Source organism: Aphidius gifuensis, linkage group LG4, assembly GCF_014905175.1.
Source record: "Aphidius gifuensis isolate YNYX2018 linkage group LG4, ASM1490517v1, whole genome shotgun sequence".
Classification (NCBI taxonomy): Eukaryota; Metazoa; Arthropoda; class Insecta; order Hymenoptera; family Braconidae; genus Aphidius; species Aphidius gifuensis.
The window spans coordinates 25,385,128-25,405,066 of NC_057791.1; the positions used below are offsets into that span (position 1 = coordinate 25,385,128).

At 29.7% G+C, this 19,939-nt stretch overlaps 2 protein-coding genes across 4 annotated transcripts; both read right to left on the bottom strand.

Annotated features, from left to right (window-relative positions):
* Positions 1 to 201: 201 nt before the first annotated feature.
* LOC122856042 (kinesin-like protein KIF16B) lies at positions 202 to 7,229 on the bottom strand. Of its 2 annotated transcripts, XM_044157817.1 has the most exons (10): positions 6,671 to 7,229; positions 6,330 to 6,402; positions 6,019 to 6,129; positions 5,642 to 5,758; positions 3,852 to 5,543; positions 3,565 to 3,762; positions 2,452 to 2,595; positions 2,144 to 2,248; positions 1,929 to 2,072; positions 202 to 1,842 (listed from the first exon to the last, which is right to left on the bottom strand). In XM_044157817.1, the coding sequence occupies exons 1-10, from the start codon at positions 6,715 to 6,717 to the stop codon at positions 340 to 342; spliced, it is 4,134 nt and encodes a 1,377-aa protein (XP_044013752.1). In that variant the 5' UTR covers positions 6,718 to 7,229; the 3' UTR covers positions 202 to 339. The 2 variants fall into 2 exon arrangements, with proteins under 2 accessions (XP_044013752.1, XP_044013753.1); XM_044157818.1 differs by lacking the exon at positions 2,452 to 2,595.
* Positions 6,844 to 10,088, bottom strand: LOC122856045 (zinc finger protein 888-like). Of its 2 annotated transcripts, none has more exons than XM_044157823.1 (4): positions 9,761 to 10,088; positions 9,397 to 9,682; positions 9,210 to 9,335; positions 6,844 to 9,145 (listed from the first exon to the last, which is right to left on the bottom strand). In XM_044157823.1, the coding sequence occupies exons 2-4, from the start codon at positions 9,547 to 9,549 to the stop codon at positions 7,832 to 7,834; spliced, it is 1,593 nt and encodes a 530-aa protein (XP_044013758.1). In that variant the 5' UTR covers positions 9,550 to 9,682; positions 9,761 to 10,088; the 3' UTR covers positions 6,844 to 7,831. The 2 variants fall into 2 exon arrangements, with proteins under 2 accessions (XP_044013758.1, XP_044013759.1); XM_044157824.1 differs by having other exon boundaries at positions 7,315 to 9,145; positions 9,397 to 9,614.
* Positions 10,089 to 19,939: the final 9,851 nt, after the last annotated feature.

Below are 19,939 nucleotides of genomic sequence, written 5' to 3' on the forward strand. Positions count from 1 at the left end.
TTTTATATACAATTAAAAAAAACATTTCATTATCGAGAGAGAGGGTTAATTTTTTAATTCTTATAAAATAATTAGAATCCCTTGACCTTTAAACACACAGCCATTTTAAAAAAATATTATGAGATTCACTTGATATTATATTATAAAAATAAAAAATATTTGAGACTGGTATAAATAATAATATGTAAATACTGGTAAATATATTATGTTTTCTTGTCAAAAATATATAATATTATATAATAGAGACTACTAATTAGCAGTCCATAAATTCATTAGGCCAACAATAAAAGTTATAATAATAAATATAAAATATAGTGAGGCTCCGAGGAAAAGTAATTTTTAGCTAGTTCCATATTTACTACTTTCAAATGTGCCACGTCTAAAAAAACAATTAAATTCAACAAGAGATTGTTTATCAATGCTACTTAAATTATTACGATGTTTGTAAAGTGATTGACAATTTTCAAGTTCCGAGCAAACTTGTATAAGATTTCGTAAATATTCTTCAAGACGTTTTCTTCGTTGTCGTGCAACCATTTCATAACGTGAAAATACTTGTCTTGGTGGAAAACGAATTGCTGAAACTTTACTACCATATTTTTGTTTCATTGACATGTAAAGTTCTCTAAATCTTCTATAACGACGTAATAAAGTCCAACTATCATCTTTAACAATAACACGAACTTCATATTCATAATGACTTGATGTACCAGCACCACGTATAACATATGATGGCACACTGATAATCATATTTATTATTGTCAATGAATTATTACAATTATCATTTGCTATTAAAGAAGGCAAAGATCTTGTTAATGATAAAGAAAATGGATTACCAAGAGTAGCTCGATCACCAGCAGCACTAGCACTAGCTGCTGTAGTAGCTCTATTTATACTTGTTAAATAAACTGATGAATAACCACGATTAACCACTGATGGAATTGTTTTTTCAACTGTTGTTAAATCAACAGAAGATGTTGAAATTTCATTGGTTGTTGTTGTCGTTGTTGTTTTTTTTTTAATTAATTTATTATCATTATTATTAATAACAATTGGTGAATGTCGTAAAGATGATGATGATGATGAAGATGATGATAATCTTTTTTTATTCCATTGACCATTATTTTCATCTTCTGATTCTTCTGTTTCACTATAATTAATAACCAATTCAGAGGATGATGATATTATTTTTTGTTTTTCTTGTTTCAAAAGCCATATTTCCAATTCAATTTGTTGTCGCTGAAGATCTTGAAGAATAAGAATTTCATGATTTAAATCTTTATTGGCTGGACTATTTTTTTCAAGACATTTCATTACAAGTCCACGCTGTTGACATATTTTATTATTTAATTTTTTCATTGCTGGATTATTTTCCGGCATACCATCATCATCATCATCATCATCATCATTATTAAAATCATTTTCTTTAATTATATTATTATTTATTGAATATTTAATTAACTTTGTGCTTGTATTTTTATCAAGAGTAATTTCATCAACTGCTGGTTGCTGTTCTGGTGAATAATCATCAGCAGCAGCAGCAGTATGAAATGTTTCACTTGTGTCTGATGAGCTTGGTACATCATCTGGTGTAAATAAACTTAATGCTGAGGCTATTTTGACTTTTTCATTGCAGGCATCTTGAAATGATTTTAAATCATGAGTAGAAAGTAATTCATTGGCACTACAACTTGAACTGGTAGATGATTTATTTGGTGATGCTGGCAATGCTCGTCTTAAATTTAATGAAAAACTTTGTTTTTTTTTAATTATTTCTTGAAGTTGTTCAGGAGTTTGTCCAGCAAGTAATAATTTTTTTTCTGCAATTCCATCATTTTCAAACTATAAAATTAATAAAAATAAAAAAAACATATTACTTATATTCATATATTTCAATAACAAAAAATTAATAAATTATATTATTATACCGCTATATTTGCCATCATCATGTTTTTTTGTTTGTCAGATAAATCAGCCAATTCTTGTTCCATTTTAATAACCCGACGTTGATGTTGACTCAGAGTTTCAACTTTATTTTCCAATTCACACTCTAATGTAGCCAATTCTTTTTTCTATAAATACAATTAATTAAGCACAAGTCTTTAATTTTTTTTAATAATAATAATATATAAAAAATACATACATGATTTTCAATCAATTCTTGCATTGTTGTATCAATTGACTTTGAATTATTTGAACTGCACCAGAAACCTTGACTGACATTATTTGCTGTTGCTTCATCGTTAGTCTAAACACATCAACAAAATTTTTTGATAAAATATATTTTTTATTTTATTTTTTGTAATATTTATTGAAATAATTATTGATTAATCATGTAGGTATACCTGAAGCATTGTTTTTTGTTAAAATATCTTTATTTTAGTATTATAATAATAATAATAATAATAAGCAAAATTATAATAATAATTAAAAAAAAAAAAAAAATCTTACATTTTGCCATTGAGACTTGTTGTTGTTGTCGTTGTTGACAAGAATTTGTGTAGTATCGTGATTGTTGATGAATTCTTGAAATTGTCGTTGTTTGAACTGCAGATTGGTACGCAGTGATGTGACTTTTCTACATAAACTTTCTACCTATCCACACATACATACCGTAACGTTAACAAAAAATACTTGTCACTTTTCCTTAGCTATATATCGTTTTTTATTTTTTTAAATTTAAAAATAATAATTAAAAATACAAATATCAACTAATAATAAAAATTAAATTAAATTAAATTCATGCAGTAAAAATTAGCATAATATTATATATTATTATTATTATTATTATTATTGTACTATGTTTAAGTATAATTTTGTTAAAATAATTATTGAAAAAAAAAAAAATCAAGGGCCACACAATGAATTTTATTTTGTTAATAAAATTTGTTAATAATGTGTGCTGTTATTGAAAAATAAATAAAAAATAAATAAAAAATAAGTGGTAGTAGTAAAAGATATTAGTGTGTGATAGGTACCTAAAAAAATTTGTCAATAATAATTAAGGATTGTGTACCAGTATTTAGTATTATAATATCTGGTGAAAGATGCCAACGCCAATATTTATAAGAAAAATTTATTAATCAACAATGCAATTATAACAATAATTAAATTTTTTTTTTTTCAAAAATAAAAGTAAAAATAATTTTTATTTGTATAATAATAACAAAAAAACCAATAATAGATAATAGATAATAATTTATCAATTAATAAAATCAATATACATGTAGGTATATTATTATAGGTAAATATTTTTTTTTTTTCCTTTTTTTCTCTCATTCCAAAAAATTTAAAATAAAAAATATATTTTTATAAATAAGTATGTACACGGTAATTTTGCTTGTGTTATACAAATTTTTATCTAATTGAATTTAAATTGTGTCTACTAGCAATATAATAATTATTTATTTGTCATAAATCAAGTGGACAAACATGTGAATAAATAATTATATTACCAGACAAACATATAAGAACAACGAGTGCGATGAGGACAAGGTAAAATTGATATTTAATTGATACTACATTTATGTCCGGATGAGACGTTGTTGTATCCAAGTCACTTACTTGTGTCATCTCGTCCCGTCGTTCTTGCTCAAGTTTACGTCTTCTAGTATGAATTTCATGTTGTCTAGATTCAAGAGCTCCAATAGCATCAGCCCATTCTTTCCATTGTGTTCCCCATTCTTTTTCAAGTTGTTTTTGTGCACCCTCTAATGCCTCACGTCTAGCAGTCCATCGTTCTTCACGTTCTTCTTGTTCTTTCTAAATAAAAATAATAATAATAATAATAATAATAAAATTATTTAAAATAAATAAATAGATTAAAGAAATTTTTTTTTTTTTTTTTTTACCTTGAAATCTTGTTTTTCCTTGATTAATGCTGCTTTTTGTTGTTCCAATTCTTCAATTGCTTGTATATCTTCATTTGAATTAATTAAATTTTCACTTGATGAAGACACATTGAGATCAGATACACTCCAACTTAATAATGATAATCTTGATAAATTAACAACAGTTGATTGAAGATTTCCACTATTAGCAAATGTATTACCAGTACTAATACCAACACCACCACCACCACCTTTACGTAATTTAGCTGCTTCAACTGGATCATTATAACGAAACATATTATTTTTACCAAGTACAATAATACAACCTTGTGATAATCTTGTTGGTTTATCAATTTGTATCATATTTATCCAACAATTAACAGATAATGGATCAAGTATTGCAACACCACAACATAATTCAACAATACAATGTTTTGGTTCAACATCTGGACCAGTTAATACAATATCTTGTATTGTATTTGCTTCTTCAGTTCCAACATGTGTTTTACCTTCTTTTAAATGATACAATGTAACACCAGTACTCAATAAATCATCATCAATACCAACTAAATGTGGCATTTCTGAATCCAACACAACACCAATACCACTTTTTCTTAAACCCAATGCACGTTGTTCTTTTAATATTTTTTGTGTTTCTCTCCATTTTTCAGTCCATTCTTCAGTCAATACTTTTTCTTGTTCTTGTTTTTCATGTATTTGTGCAAGTAAAATTTTTTGTGGTGGTGGTGGTGGTGGTGTTGTTGGTGGTAGTAGTGATGGTTGTTGTTGTTGTTGTTTTTCAATAGAAATACTTGGTGGTGGTGCTACTGTTGATGTTGATGTTGATATTTCTTTACTCATAATTGATTTTAATTTTAATATTTCTTCTCTTAATTCTTTAATTAATTTAACATTTGGATCTTCATTAATTGTTGGTTTATTTATAATATTTTTAGCTCTATTAGCATATCTAAGTGTACTTAATGTTTCACTATAATTACAATCAGCTGGACTTATTGCAGCAATCATAATTGTTTTTGAATTACCACCAAGTGAATCTTTTAATAGCCATGTTAGTACACTATCACGATATGGTATAAATACACTTTTTTTTAAATATAATGATGAATTATTTGTATTAAAATCACAAGATGACGATGATGATGATGATAATGATGTTGAACTAACTTCAGCAAGTGCTGATATTACAGAACCAAGTGTAACAAGTGATTTATTAATATGTGCACCTTCTTTTAATCTTTGTCCAGTTGCACCAGTTGAATTTGCTCTTTCACTACCAGCTAAATCAACTAAATGTACTTTTGATACTGTTTCAGATGGCATATTACCCTCTGAAAAACCAGCTTGTACAAATGTTATTGTAAATATTGCATGACTTCTACTACTGACATCATTCATATTTGTACTTGCTGTTGTTCTATGTGTATTTCCTCTTATCATACATTCTTGTATATCAGCATAATCATATACTAAATGACTTGATAAATCTTGTACATATGGACCACGTTTTGGATGTTCACGTACTTTTAATGAATGTAATTTAGCTTGATCAGGTCTTAGTAAATCTCTAACACGTTCATTATGTATTTCTAAAAATGATACTTCTGTTCTGTATGATGTACCAGTTTCTTTACCAGCAGCCATACGAGAAAATAATGTTTTACATATTCTTGGTATTAGACCCTGTGATTCCTGTTGATGAAATTGAAAAAAAAAAGAAAAAAAATAAAATAAAATAAATAAATTAAAATAAAATGAAATAAAATAAAATAAAATATTCAAGTAAGTACTGGTGAACCCATCATTGTAAATGTTTTGCCAGAGCCAGTTTGACCGTAGGCGAAAACACAGGCATTGTAACCAGCAAAGGCACTCTCTATGACGTCTGTTCCAAGATCATGAAATACCTTTAAAAAAAAAAAAAAATGAATAAATAAATTAAATAAAGGTGCAGTGTACTTGTAATATACCTATTACAATCACAATTCACAAGTAACGGCAAGCAATGTGATCGCATATGTATATTGTATTATAGGTACATATATTGTTTTTTTTTTTTTTTTAAACATATCCATAAAGGGAAATGTGTGTATTTATAACTCATTGCTAATTATAATTACAATCACACACATTTTTATTCATTGACACGTATTCATGTAATATTTACCTCATCTTGATCAGCATAATTTTCATCGTTGGCATCAAATGACCAATAAGAATGATCAAATGTAAAATCCTTGTATTTTTCTTTATCAATTTCCCAGCAATTGACTGTGTTCTATAAAATATATATTAAATTTAATTGTTTTTCTTTTTTTTTTTTTTTTTCAATTATAATAATGAATCAATTGTTTTATGATAATATATTATCTTTGTGCTTTTATTTTCTATTGATAAATACTTGTATGCATTCATGCGTATACAATAAAAATAAAATAAACTTTTACTGTTATATTAAAGATTTCAAATTATTATTACCTTACTGCTGCTGCATATCCTTGTTTTTTTTCCATCCATTTGAACAATTAATTTTGCGTTCATGGCCAGTTCCCTAAAATTATTATTTTTTTAAAAATAGAGTTACTGCAACGACAGGTGTATTAATAAATATAGGTATATTTATATATGTTTTTAAAATTGCAATGTATACGTGTGTGACGTATGCACTTTTTTTTTATTTTTTTAATTTATCCAAAACGAGGACACAAGATCTAGGCTCCAAACCCACAATAATTTACACAATATGCTCTCAGTGTGTATATTTATTACTCGCAATTTTAATTACGAAAATATTATTTATTTATTTATTTATTACTCACCTTTTGTTAAAGGGCCTGACTCTAACGGCTACTTTGACTGATGCCATTGTTGATGTTGTTGTTGTTGTTGTTGTTTTAATTATTGTTATTAAAAATAGAATATTATTAATTTTATACCACAATAGTGGTTTGCTATTTATTAACAATTGAATAATTCAGGCACATATTATTGATATTATTATTATTATTATTATTATTCAATCCAAATGATTGACACTTTGTATAACAATGAAACTGTTGTAATTTCCAATGACCACCATCACCATCATTACATTTTAAAACAATCATTATCCTTTTATAATAATAATACTCAAATTATAATTAAAAATACATTTTTATTAAAATTATTATTGGCAAAAATTAATTTTGCTAATGGTAATAAACAATTTTTTTGATATTTGACAATAAGATCCAGTTAACTTTTGTTAGTTATTACACACTTTTTCTTGGCTCTCTTTATGTATTGCACTTATTTACATAGTTATTTGTATGTATGTATCATGATTCATGTATGTAGGTAAATTTATTGCTACTGAGTACTGAGTACTGACTATGTACTGATGATGATGACGATTCACGAAATCACCACGGTTGTCCGGTTGATTGCACACACACACATTTATGTACATATCGTGGAAGGCAGTGGAAGGCAGTGGAAGGAGTAACTAAAAAAAGAAAAAAGGGGGATATATATAAATACATATAAATACATACATGTACATATATGCGGACCTTTTTTATGTGTGTATTTATGTACATATTGGCAAGTGACAGATAGTTGACAGATACATAGACTATAGAAAAATAAAAAGTAAATTGGTTGATTGATAGGCAGTTTGCCAAATTATTATTAGAGTTTAAAAAATTGTAAAAATAATTTTGATTAATTATTGCGTCAATTATAATTTATAATTGATGATTTTAATTAGGTGTTATAGTCTAGTCCGAGTCTTAGCTAAATACATAGATGACAGCTGTTGTTTTGTTTTGTTAAAACATTGTTATATTTCACCAATAATAGTTGTTTGAAAATGATTAATTATTGTTTAATTAATGAATTAATTGATTATCTATATGAGATATTGGTTTATTAACAAGCCCAGTAAATTGACAACTTACTTGTTATAAATAAACAACAATTATGTCAAGATCTTGATATTATTAATCATCATCAATATGTTTATTTTTTTTATGTCGTTTTAAACTAAATGCTTGTGTAAAAAATTCATTACATATTAAACATTTAAATGATTTAATAGATGATGATGTATTATGCATTGTACTTGTATGTCTATTCAAGTGTGATAATAATTTAAATGTCTTATCACATAATTTACATTTATGTGGTCTTGATGAATTGTGTATCGCTTGATGATTTTTTAAATGACTTGATTGTGTAAATGTTTTATGACATATTAAACAATTAAATGGTTTTATTTTAGTATGTGTACGTAAATGTTCATTATAATTACTCTTTTCAACAAATTTTTTAAAACAATATTTACACTCGTAATTTTTAATACCACTATGTATTTTCATGTGTATTTTTAAATTATATTTTTGACTAAATAATTTATGACATATTTCACAGCTTAATTTAAAATTTGTACTACCACCACCACCATCATCATCATTGTGTAATTTAATATGTTGTATTAAATTTTTTTTATATTTATAAACTTTATCACATATTGAGCATTTATATATACTGTTTATATTCTTATTGTTATTATTGATTTTTGATTTTTTATCAATTTGATTGTGAATTTTTACGTGTTCTTTTAAATATGATGGATAAGAAAATACTTTATCACAAATTTTACACTGATAAATATTTGTTTTTGTGTGTAATCTCATATGAGCATTTAGTTTACTTTTTGATGTATATTTTTTAGGACAATTAATACATTTAAATGGTCTGTCATTGGTGTGTAAATATTCATGTGTTGAAAGTTTTGATTTTTTATCAAAACATTTACCACAAACAGGACATTTATGTTTTTTATTATTTACTGATAATGATGATTGTTGATAATTACTCTCTTTATTTAAATTATCATTATTATTTGAAATTGTTGAATGAGATAATTTATGATTCATCAATTGATTGACATTTGAAAACGTGTGATTGCATAATGAGCAATACAAAGCACATGATGGTCTTTCATATTTAGTTGTTGATGTTATATTTTTTGTTGGACAAGTTATATCTGTTGTTGAATATTCAAAATTATTTGTTGTTTCAACAATATTCATATGATTGTATTCAATTGACGATGATGATGATGATGATGATTGGTCTTGAATAAATGATGAATTTGCGAGTGTATGCAACAATCGTCTGTGAGTACATAATTCATGATAATTTAAAAATACTTTATTACAATCAAAACATTTAAATGGTTTTGTTAAAGTATTATTTTTATCAACTATTGTATCATTACAATCTGAATTTTTTTCGTTATTATATCCTTCCTAAAAAGACAATAATTATATAGAAAAATTAAAAATCAATATATATTCATAAATCATATTGTACCTTTGATATAGCTTGTCTTAGTGCTCTGTCAGCAGCTCGACATTGTTCTCTAAATAATAAAGCTGATTCAGCACGTGTAACACAACGATCACATAATTTTTCTGGTAATTCATCACCTTGCCAAATCTAATAAAATAAATACATAAGTAGGTATATTATTTATTATTTAAATTAACAACAAGTATACCTCTAAGCATGATAAAGTTGTCAATTTAGCAGCAAGAGATGAGTCTGCTGGACCAACAAATAGACAAATCATTTTTTCACCATCTTCTCTTAAACAAGTTCTGCATAATTTCTTAATATTTTGACTATTAATTTTTTTGGTAACGACAAACATTTGTTATTGATAATCTGCACATAAAATTTATTAAGCAGCTGGATACTAATTGGTTGTGCTTGGCTCCATAAACAACAAGACATATAAATCATTAATTATACTTTTTTTACTTGTTGAATTGTTTAAATATTGTCTGTAAAATAAGTAATATAATTTATAGGTATTAGTTTAACAACAAATTAAATGATTTAATTATTAATAACAACAATACCTGTACATGTAGATAAAAATTTCTTTTATTTATTTATACATAATAACATGTTGTAGGTATATACAAAAGTATGTATTTTGTAATATATTTCATGTACAATTTTTGTGTACAAATTAATTAATTGTTTATTTATTTATTTATTAATAATTGTGGTTGCTTGAAAAAATTCAAGACATAACACATGGAATTGGTTTGTTGTGAAAAAATTTGACAGATTCTTGTACTGTTGTTATTATTTGGTGTTTTTCACGGGGTCAACTGTCCATCTAACGGCTTTGGTGGACAACAATCTCTTGTACTATTGTTATTATTTGGTGTTTTTCACGGGGTCGGCTGTCCACCTAACGGCCTTGGTAGACAACAATCTTGTTAATAATTTTTATTTAATTAATTAATAAATGAAGGAATAGTTTAATTAAAAATCTTTTTAAATAACAATGTTTAGAATTGATTTATTTATATGAGGAAATTATGGGGAGTTGAATTATTTAACAAAATGTATATGTCAATTTTAGGATTTTGAATGGTTTAGTTTTTTGGATTTGCCGTTGGGGCAGCACCTTACGGACAAGGTCTCGTGGCAAGAAAATATTGTATAATTAAATTGTTTTTAGTAAATTAATTGATTGTTTATAAAATAATCTATTGTGATGATAATTAGCGTAATTTAATAGAGAATTTAATGCCGTTTGAATCATAATTTTAGGATGGATATTGAGGAAGCTATGAGAATTTGAAAATCATGTATGGGTATACTGTATGGCTAGGATGATGTTTGATATTACAAGTTATTTTGGATTAATTAAAAAATGGAATAAATAAATAATAGCGATAATGATTGGATGCGGATTAAAAAAAGAAAGTTAATGATGTTTGATAGGTATTTTTAGGATTAATATTAAGCGGGTTATTGGGATTCATAAAATTGTACTTTTCTCACAAGTTGTCAAGTTGCATGACGTTTAATATATAAGGACCAAAATGTCATCACTAACGGGGGATCCCCCCGTATACCACAGTGACGTGACTGAAGTATACAACATAGTATTTAGGCCAAATGCTATCTTGTATCCTTTAGTTGAGTACACGTAAGCATAGTAGAGTTTTTTATATATAGTTTGTTGTTTAAAAGTAGTTTAATTTGATTTGATTGGCTTACTGTGGTATACTGGTCATCGAGTTGGTCGATTTGCAGCCCCGTGTGGTTGGTTGGTTGGGGCTGTGGGCGTCTAAAATAATAAACCAATAACCGGCGCAAAGCGCTGAAGAAATCTGTGCTCGGTCGGTAACTTATCATTGACATAAAAAAAGTAGAGATCTTGAAAAATAAATTCAAAATATAAATAGTTTCAAGTATATCCGTAAGAGCAGTCAATTCCGAAATTTGAAATTCTCAAAATAAATTCAAATAAATAAATTCAAATAAATAAAATCAATGATTCTAAATGCAACAACAACAGCAGCTAATTCCGGCATTCAATATTCTCTTTATAAATGGGAATTTGGACTTAGGCAAAAATTTGGAAGGTAAGTGCTATATATACAGGGGAAAAATATTTTTTTTTTTGCTTACAAGTACTTATTTTTTTACGGGGATTATTTTTAGACATACTTTATATTTACATGGGTTTATGGACTTGGACAAAATTTTGGAAGGTAGGTACTATATATAGGTAAAGAAAAAAATTCTTTATAGCTTATAAATACTTGGCTGCTTGCGTGGTTCATTTTTTAACATACTGATACTTGTAATATTTTTTAGTAGATAGTTTATATATATTTTGTTTTATACTCAAGACATGTGTAATATAATATACTTTCTTTATCAGTGTTGAGCTAGCATGTTTCTATCTCGAAGACTATATTTTCGAAAGTTATTTTATTTTGTTGTTTGTTCACAAATGTATTGAAACAATCATATAGTTATTTGAAGATAAAATTTATTAGTACAGTTATATACATTGAGTATATAGTATATATGATTTTTATGTTGTTGATGTCGGTAACAATGTCAAAAATTTTTATTGAAGTTTCGAACGACTCGTGAAACTTACATCGCGGTCGGTAAAGTAGGTATCTACATTATCATCAGTTGGTAATATAGGAACTGTGTCGGTAAGTTTTGGGAGTCGATCGAAAATACAATAAAAATTTTTGTGTCGGTAACAAAGGGTCGAAAATTTTTATTGAAGTTTTGAACGACTCATGAAACTTGCATCGCGGTCGGTAATGTAGGAATCTGCATTACCATCAGTTGGTATTATAGGAATCTGTGTGGTAAGTTTTGGGAGTCGATCAAAAATGCAATAAAATTTTTTGTGTCGGTAACAAAGGGTAATAAATTTTTATTGAAGTTTTGAACGACTCATAAAACTTCCACCACGGTCGGTAAAATAGGAATCTGCAATACCATCAGTGGGTAACATAGGAATCTACGTCGGTAAGCTTTGGGAGTCGTTCAAAAATGCAATAAAAATTTTTAATATCTTTTCAGAAGCTACAAATTTTTATTGAAGTTTTGAACGACTCACGAAAATTGCATCGCGGTCGGTAATGTAGGAATCTGCATTACCATCAGCTATTAATATGAATCTGTTCGGTAAGTTTCCTAGTAATTCAAAACTTCATCATCCCTACTTTTTTTCTTTAGCTACATCTTTTCCTTAGCTACATCTTTTCCTTAGCTACATCTTTTCCTTAGCTACATCTCTTAGCTACATCTTTTCCTTAGCTACATCTTTTCCTTAGCTACATCTTTATAGCTACATCTTTTCCTTAGCTACATCTTTTCCATAGCTACATCTTTTCATAGCTACATCTTTTCATAGCTACATCTTTTCCTTAGCTACATCTTTTCCTTAGCTACATCTTTTCATAGCTACATCTTTTCCTTAGCTACATCTTTTCCTTAGCTACATCTTTTCCTTAGCTACATCTTTTCCTTAGCTACATTTTTTCATATTCTACATCTTTTCCTAGCTACATCTTTTCCTTAGCTACATCTTTTCCTTAGCTACATCTTTTCCTTAGCTACATCTTTTCATAGCTACATCTTTTCCTAGCTACATCTTTTCCTAGCTACATCTTTTCATGCTTCACATCTTTTCCTTAGCTACATCTTTTCCTTAGCTACATCTTTTCATAGCTACATCTTTTCATAGCTACATCTTTTCCTTAGCTACATCTTTTCCATAGCTACATCTTTTCCTTAGCTACATCTTTTCATGCTTCACATCTTTTCCTTAGCTACATCTTTTCCTTAGCTACATCTTTTCATAGCTACATCTTTTCTGCTTCACATCTTTTCCTTAGCTACATCTTTTCCTAGCTACATCTTTTCATGCTACATCTTTTCCAGCTACATCTTTTCCTTAACATCTTTTCATAGCTACATCTTTAGCTACATCTTTTCCTTAGCTACATCTTTTCCTTAGCTACATCTTTTCCTTAGCTACATCTTTTCCTTAGCTACATCTTTTCCTTAGCTACATCGTTTCTTTCGCTACATCTTTTCCTAGCTACATCTTTTCCTAGCTACATCTTTTCATAGCTTCTTTTTCCTTAGCTACATCTTTTCATAGCTACATCTTTTCCTTAGCTACATCTTTTCCTTAGCTACATCTTTTCCTTAGCTACATCTTTTCCTTAGCTACATCTTTTCCTTAGCTACATCTTTTCCTTAGCTACATCTTTTCCTTAGCTACATCTTTTCCTTAGCTACATCTTTTCCTTAGCTACATCTTTTCCTTAGCTACATCTTTTCCTAGCTACATCTTTTCATAGCTACATCTTCTTCCTTAGCTACATCTTTTCCTTCTATCATCTTTCCTTAGCTATCTTTTCCTTAGCTACATCTTTTCATAGCTACATCTTTTCCTTAGCTACATCTTTTCATGCTTCACATCTTTTCCTTAGCTACATCTTTTCCTTAGCTACATCTTTTCCTTAGCTACATCTTTTCCTTAGCTACATCTTTTCCTTAGCTACATCTTTTCCCCAGCTACATCTTTTCCTTAGCTACATCTTTTCCTTAGCTACATCTTTTCCTTAGCTACATCTTTTCCTTAGCTACATCTTTTCCTTAGCTACATCTTTTCCTTAGCTACATCTTTTCCTTAGCTACATCTTTTCATAGCTACCTCTTTTCCTTAGCTACATCTTTTCCCTAGCTACATCTTTTCCTTAGCTACATCTTTTCCTTAGCTACATCTTTTCCTTAGCTACATCTTTTCCTTAGCTACATCTTTTCCTTAGCTACATCTTTTCCTTAGCTACATCTTTTCCTTAGCTACATCTTTTCCTTAGCTACATCTTTTCATTAGCTACATCTTTCCTTAGCTACATCTTTTCATAGCTACATCTTTTCCTAGCTACATCTTTTCATAGCTACATCTTTTCCTTAGCTACATCTTTTCCTAGCTACATCTTTTCCTTAGCTACATCTTTTCCCAGCTACATCTCCTAGCTACATCTTTTCCTTAGCTACATCTTTTCCTTAGCTACATCTTTTCCTTAGCTACTTCTTTTGCTTCGCTACCTCTTTTCCTTTGCTACATCTTTTCCTTAGCTACATCTTTTCCTTAGCTACATCTTTTCCTTAGCTACATCTTTTCCTTAGCTACATCTTTTCCTTAGCTACATCTTTTCCTTAGCTACATCTTCTCCTTAGCTACATCTTTTCCTTAGCTACATCTTTTCATAGCTACATCTTTTCCTTAGCTACATCTTTTCCTTAGCTACATCTTTTCATAGCTACATCTTTTCCTTAGCTACATCTTTTCCTAGCTACATCTTTTCCTTAGCTACATCTTTTCCTTAGCTACATCGTTTCCTTAGCTACATCTTTCCTTAGCTACATCTTTTCCTTAGCTACATCTTTTCCTTAGCTACATCTTTTCCTTAGCTACATCTTTTCCATAGCTACATGTTTTCATAGCTACATCTTTTCATAGCTACATCTTTTCATAGCTACATCTTTTCCTTAGCTACATCTTTTCCTTAGCTACATCTTTTCATAGCTACATCTTTTCCTTAGCTACATCTTTTCCTTAGCTACATCTTTTCATAGCTACATCTTTTCCTTAGCTACATCTTTTCCTTAGCTACATCTTTTCCTTAGCTACATCTTTTCCTTAGCTACATCTTTTCCTTAGCTACATCTTTTCCTTAGCTACATCTTTTCAATAGCTACATCTTTTCATAGCTTCATCTTTTCCTTAGCTACATCTTTTCCTTAGCTACATCTTTTCCTTAGCTACATCTTTTCCTTAGCTACATCTTTTCCTTAGCTACATCTTTTCCTTAGCTACATCTTTTCATAGCTACATCTTTTCCTTAGCTACATCTTTTCCTTAGCTACATCTTTTCCTTAGCTACATCTTTTCATAGCTACATCTTTTCCTTAGCTACATCTTTTCCTTAGCTACATCTTTTCATAGCTACATCTTTTCATAGCTACATCTTTTCCTTAGCTACATCTTTTCATAGCTTCTACATCTTTTCCTTAGCTACATCTTTTCCTTAGCTACATCTTTTCATAGCTACATCTTTCCTTAGCTACATCTTTTCCTAGCTACATCTTTTCATAGCTACATCTTTTTCCTTAGCTACATCTTTTCCTAGCTACATCTTTTCGCTCCATCTTTTCCTTAGCTACATCTTTTCCTTAGCTACATCTTTTCCTTAGCTACATCTTTTCATAGCTACCATCTTTTCATCCTACATCTTTTCCTTAGCTACATCTTTTCATAGCTACATCTTTTCCTGCTTCATCTTTTCATAGCTACATCTTTTCATGCTACATCTTTTCCTTAGCTACATCTTTTCATAGCTACATCTTTTCCTTAGCTACATCTTTTCTTAGCTACATCTTTTCCCAGCTACATCTTTTCCTTAGCTTCATCTTTTCCTTAGCTACATCTTTTCCTTAGCTACATCTTTTCATAGCTACATCTTTTCCTTAGCTACATCTTTTCCTTAGCTACATCTTTTCCTTAGCTACATCTTTTCCTTAGCTACATCTTTTCATAGCTACATCTTTTCATAGCTACATCTTTTCCTTAGCTACATCTTTACTTAGCCACATCTTTTCCTTAGCTACATCTTTTCCTTAGCTACATCTTTTCCTTAGCTTCATCTTTTCCTTAGCTACATCTTTTCATAGCTACATCTTTTCCTTAGCTTCATCTTTCCTTAGCTACATCTTTTCCTTAGCTACATCTTTTCCTTAGCTACATCTTTTCTTAACTTCATCTTTTCCTTAGCTACCTCTTTTCCTTAGCTACATCTTTTCCTTAGCTACATCTTTTCATAGCTACATCTTTCCTTAGCTACATCTTTTCCTTAGCTACATCTTTCCTTAGCTATCTTTTCCTTAGCTACATCTTTTCCTTAGCTACATCTTTTCCTTAGCTACATCTTTTCATAGCTACATCTTTTCCTTAGCTACATCTTTTCTAGCCAGCTACATCTTTTCCTTAGCTACATCTTTTCATAGCTACATCTTTTCCTTAGCTTCACATCTTTTCCTTAGCTACATCTTTTCATAGCTACATCTTTTCCTAGCTACATCTTTTCCTTAGCTACATCTTTTCATAGCTACATCTTTTCCTTAGCTACATCTTTTCCTTAGCTACATCTTTTCCTTAGCTACATCTTTTCCTTAGCTACATCTTTTCCTTAGCTACATCTTTTCCTTCTACATCTTTTCCTAGCTACATCTTTTCATAGCTACATCTTTTCATAGCTACATCTTTTCAGCTACATCTTTTCCTTAGCTACATCTTTTCATAGCTACATCTTTTCATAGCTACATCTTTTCATAGCTACATCTTTTCATAGCTACATCTTTTCCTTAGCTACATCTTTTCCTTAGCTACATCTTTTCCTTAGCTACATCTTTTCCTTAGCTACATCTTTTCCTTAGCTACATCTTTTCATGCTTCATCTTTTCCTTAGCTACATCTTTTCCTTAGCTACATCTTTTCATAGCTACATCTTTTCCTTAGCTTCAGCATCTTCTTCCTTAGCTACATCTTTTCCTTGGCTACATCTTTTCGCTAGCTTCATCTTTTCATAGCTACATCTTTTCCTTAGCTACATCTTTTCCTTAGCTACATCTTTTCCTAGCTACATCTTTTCTGCTTCACATCTTTTCATAGCTACATCTTTCATAGCTACATCTTTTCCTTAGCTACATCTTTTCCTTAGCTACATCTTTTCCTTAGCTACATCTTTTCATAGCTACATCTTTTCCTTAGCTACATCTTTTCCTTAGCTACATCTTTTCCTTAGCTACATCTTTTCCTAGCTACATCTTTTCCTTAGCTACATCTTTTCATAGCTACATCTTTTCCTTAGCTACATCTTTTCCTTAGCTACATCTTTTCATAGCTACATCTTTTCATAGCTACATCTTTTCCTTAGCTACATCTTTTCCTTAGCTACATCTTTTCCCAGCTACATCTTTTCCTTAGCTACATCTTTTCGCTTCACATCTTTTCGCCAATACATCTTTTCATAGCTACATCTTTTCCTTAGCTACATCTTTTCCTTAGCTACATCTTTTCATAGCTACATCTTTTCCTTAGCTACATCTTTTCATAGCTACATCTTTTCCTTAGCTACATCTTTTCATAGCTACATCTCTTCCTTAGCTACATCTTTACCTTAGCTACATCTTTTCCTTAGCTACATCTTTTCCTTAGCTACATCTTCTCCTTAGCTTCATCTTTTCCTTAGCTACATCTTTTCCTTAGCTACATCTTTTCATAGCTACATCTTTTCATAGCTACATCTTTTCATAGCTACATCTTTTCATAGCTACATCTTTTCATAGCTACATCTTTTCCTTAGCTACATCTTTCCTTAGCTACATCTTTTCCTTAGCTACATCTTTTCCTTAGCTACATCTTTTCCTTAGCTACATCTTTTCATAGCTACATCTTTCCTTAGCTACATCTTTTCCTTAGCTTCATCTTTTCTTAGCTACATCTTTTCCTTAGCTACATCTTTTCCTTAGCTACATCTTTTCATAGCTACATCTTTTCATAGCTTCACATCTTTTCCTTAGCTACATCTTTTCATAGCTACATCTTTTCCTTAGCTACATCTTTTCCTTAGCTACATCTTTTCCTTAGCTACATCTTTTCATAGCTACATCTTTTCCTTAGCTACATCTTTTCATTAGCTACATCTTTTCATGCTTCATCTTTTCCTTAGCTACATCTTTTCCTTAGCTACATCTTTTCCTTAGCTACATCTTTTCCTTAGCTACATCTTTTCCTTAGCTACATCTTTTCCTTAGCTACATCTTTTCATAGCTACATCTTTCATGCTTCACATCTTTTCCTTAGCTACATCTTTTCATAGCTACATCTTTTCATAGCTTCATCTTTTCATAGCTACATTTTTTCCTTCGCTACCTCTTTTCCTTAGCTAGATCTTTTCCTTAGCTACATCTTTTCCTTAGCTACATCTTTTCCTTAGCTACATCTTTTCCTTAGCTACATCTTTTCCTTAGCTACATCTTTTCCTTAGCTACATCTTTTCCTTAGCCACATCTTTTCCTTAGCTACATCTTTTCCTTAGCTACATCTTTTCCTTAGCTACATCTTTTCCTTAGCTACATCTTTTCCTTTGCTACATCTTTTCCTTAGCTACATCTTTTCCATAGCTACATCTTTTCATAGCTACATCTTTTCCTTAGCTACATCTTTTCATAGCTACATCTTTTCCTTAGCTACACATCTTTCCTTAGCTACATCTTTTCCTGCTTCATCTTTTCCTTAGCTACATCTTTTCCTTAGCTACATCTTTTCATAGCTACATCTTTTTCATAGCTACATCTTTTCCTTAGCTTCACATCTTTTCCTTAGCTACATCTTTTCCTGCTACATCTTTTCCTTAGCTACATCTTTTCCTTAGCTTCACATCTTTTCATAGCTACATCTTTTCATAGCTACATCTTTTCATAGCTACATCTTTTCATAGCTACATCTTTTCCTTAGCTACATCTTTTCCTTAGCTACATCTTTTCATAGCTACATCTTTTCCTTAGCTACATCTTTTCCTTAGCTACATCTTTTCCTTAGCTACATCTTTTCCTTAGCTACATCTTTTCCTTAGCTACATCTTTTCCTTAGCTACATCTTTTCATAGCTACATCTTTTCCTTAGCTACATCTTTTCCTTAGCTACATCTTTTCATAGCTACATCTTTTCCTTAGCTACATCTTTTCCTTGCTACATCTTTTCATAGCTACATCTTTTCATAGCTACATCTTTTCATAGCTACATCTTTTCATAGCTACATCTTTTCATAGCTACATCTTTTCCTTAGCTACATCTTTTCCTTAGCTACATCTTTTCATTAGCTACATCTTTTCATAGCTTCATCTTTTCATGCTTCACATCTTTTCCTTAGCTACATCTTTTCATAGCTACATCTTTTCCTTAGCTACATCTTTTCCTTAGCTACATCTTTTCATAGCTACATCTTTTCATAGCTACATCTTTTCCTTAGCTACATCTTTTCATAGCTACATCTTTTCCTTAGCTACATCTTTTCATAGCTACATCTTTTCATAGCTACATCTTTTCATAGCTACATCTTTTCCTTAGCTACATCTTTTCATAGCTACATCTTTTCCTTAGCTACATCTTTTCCTTAGCTACATCTTTTCATAGCTACATCTTTTCATAGCTACATCTTTTCATAGCTACATCTTTTCCTAGCTTCCATCTTTTTCATAGCTACATCTTTTCATAGCTACATCTTTTCCTTAGCTACATCTTTTCCTTAGCTACATCTTTCCTTAGCTACATCTTTTCCTTAGCTACATCTTTTCCTTAGCTACATCTTTTCATGCTACATCTTTTCATAGCTACTTTTTTTCCTTAGCTACATCTTATCATTAGCTACATCTTTTCCGTGTCTACATCTTTTCATAGCTACATCTTTTCCTTAGCTACATCTTTTCATAGCTACATCTTTTCATAGCTACATCTTTTCATAGCTACATCTTTTCGCCCAGCTACATCTTTTCCTTAGCTACATCTTTTCCTTAGCTTCATCTTTTCATGCTTCCACATCTTTTCATAGCTACATCTTTTCCTTAGCTACATCTTTTCATAGCTACATCTTTTCCTTAGCTACATCTTTTTCCTTAGCTTCATCTTT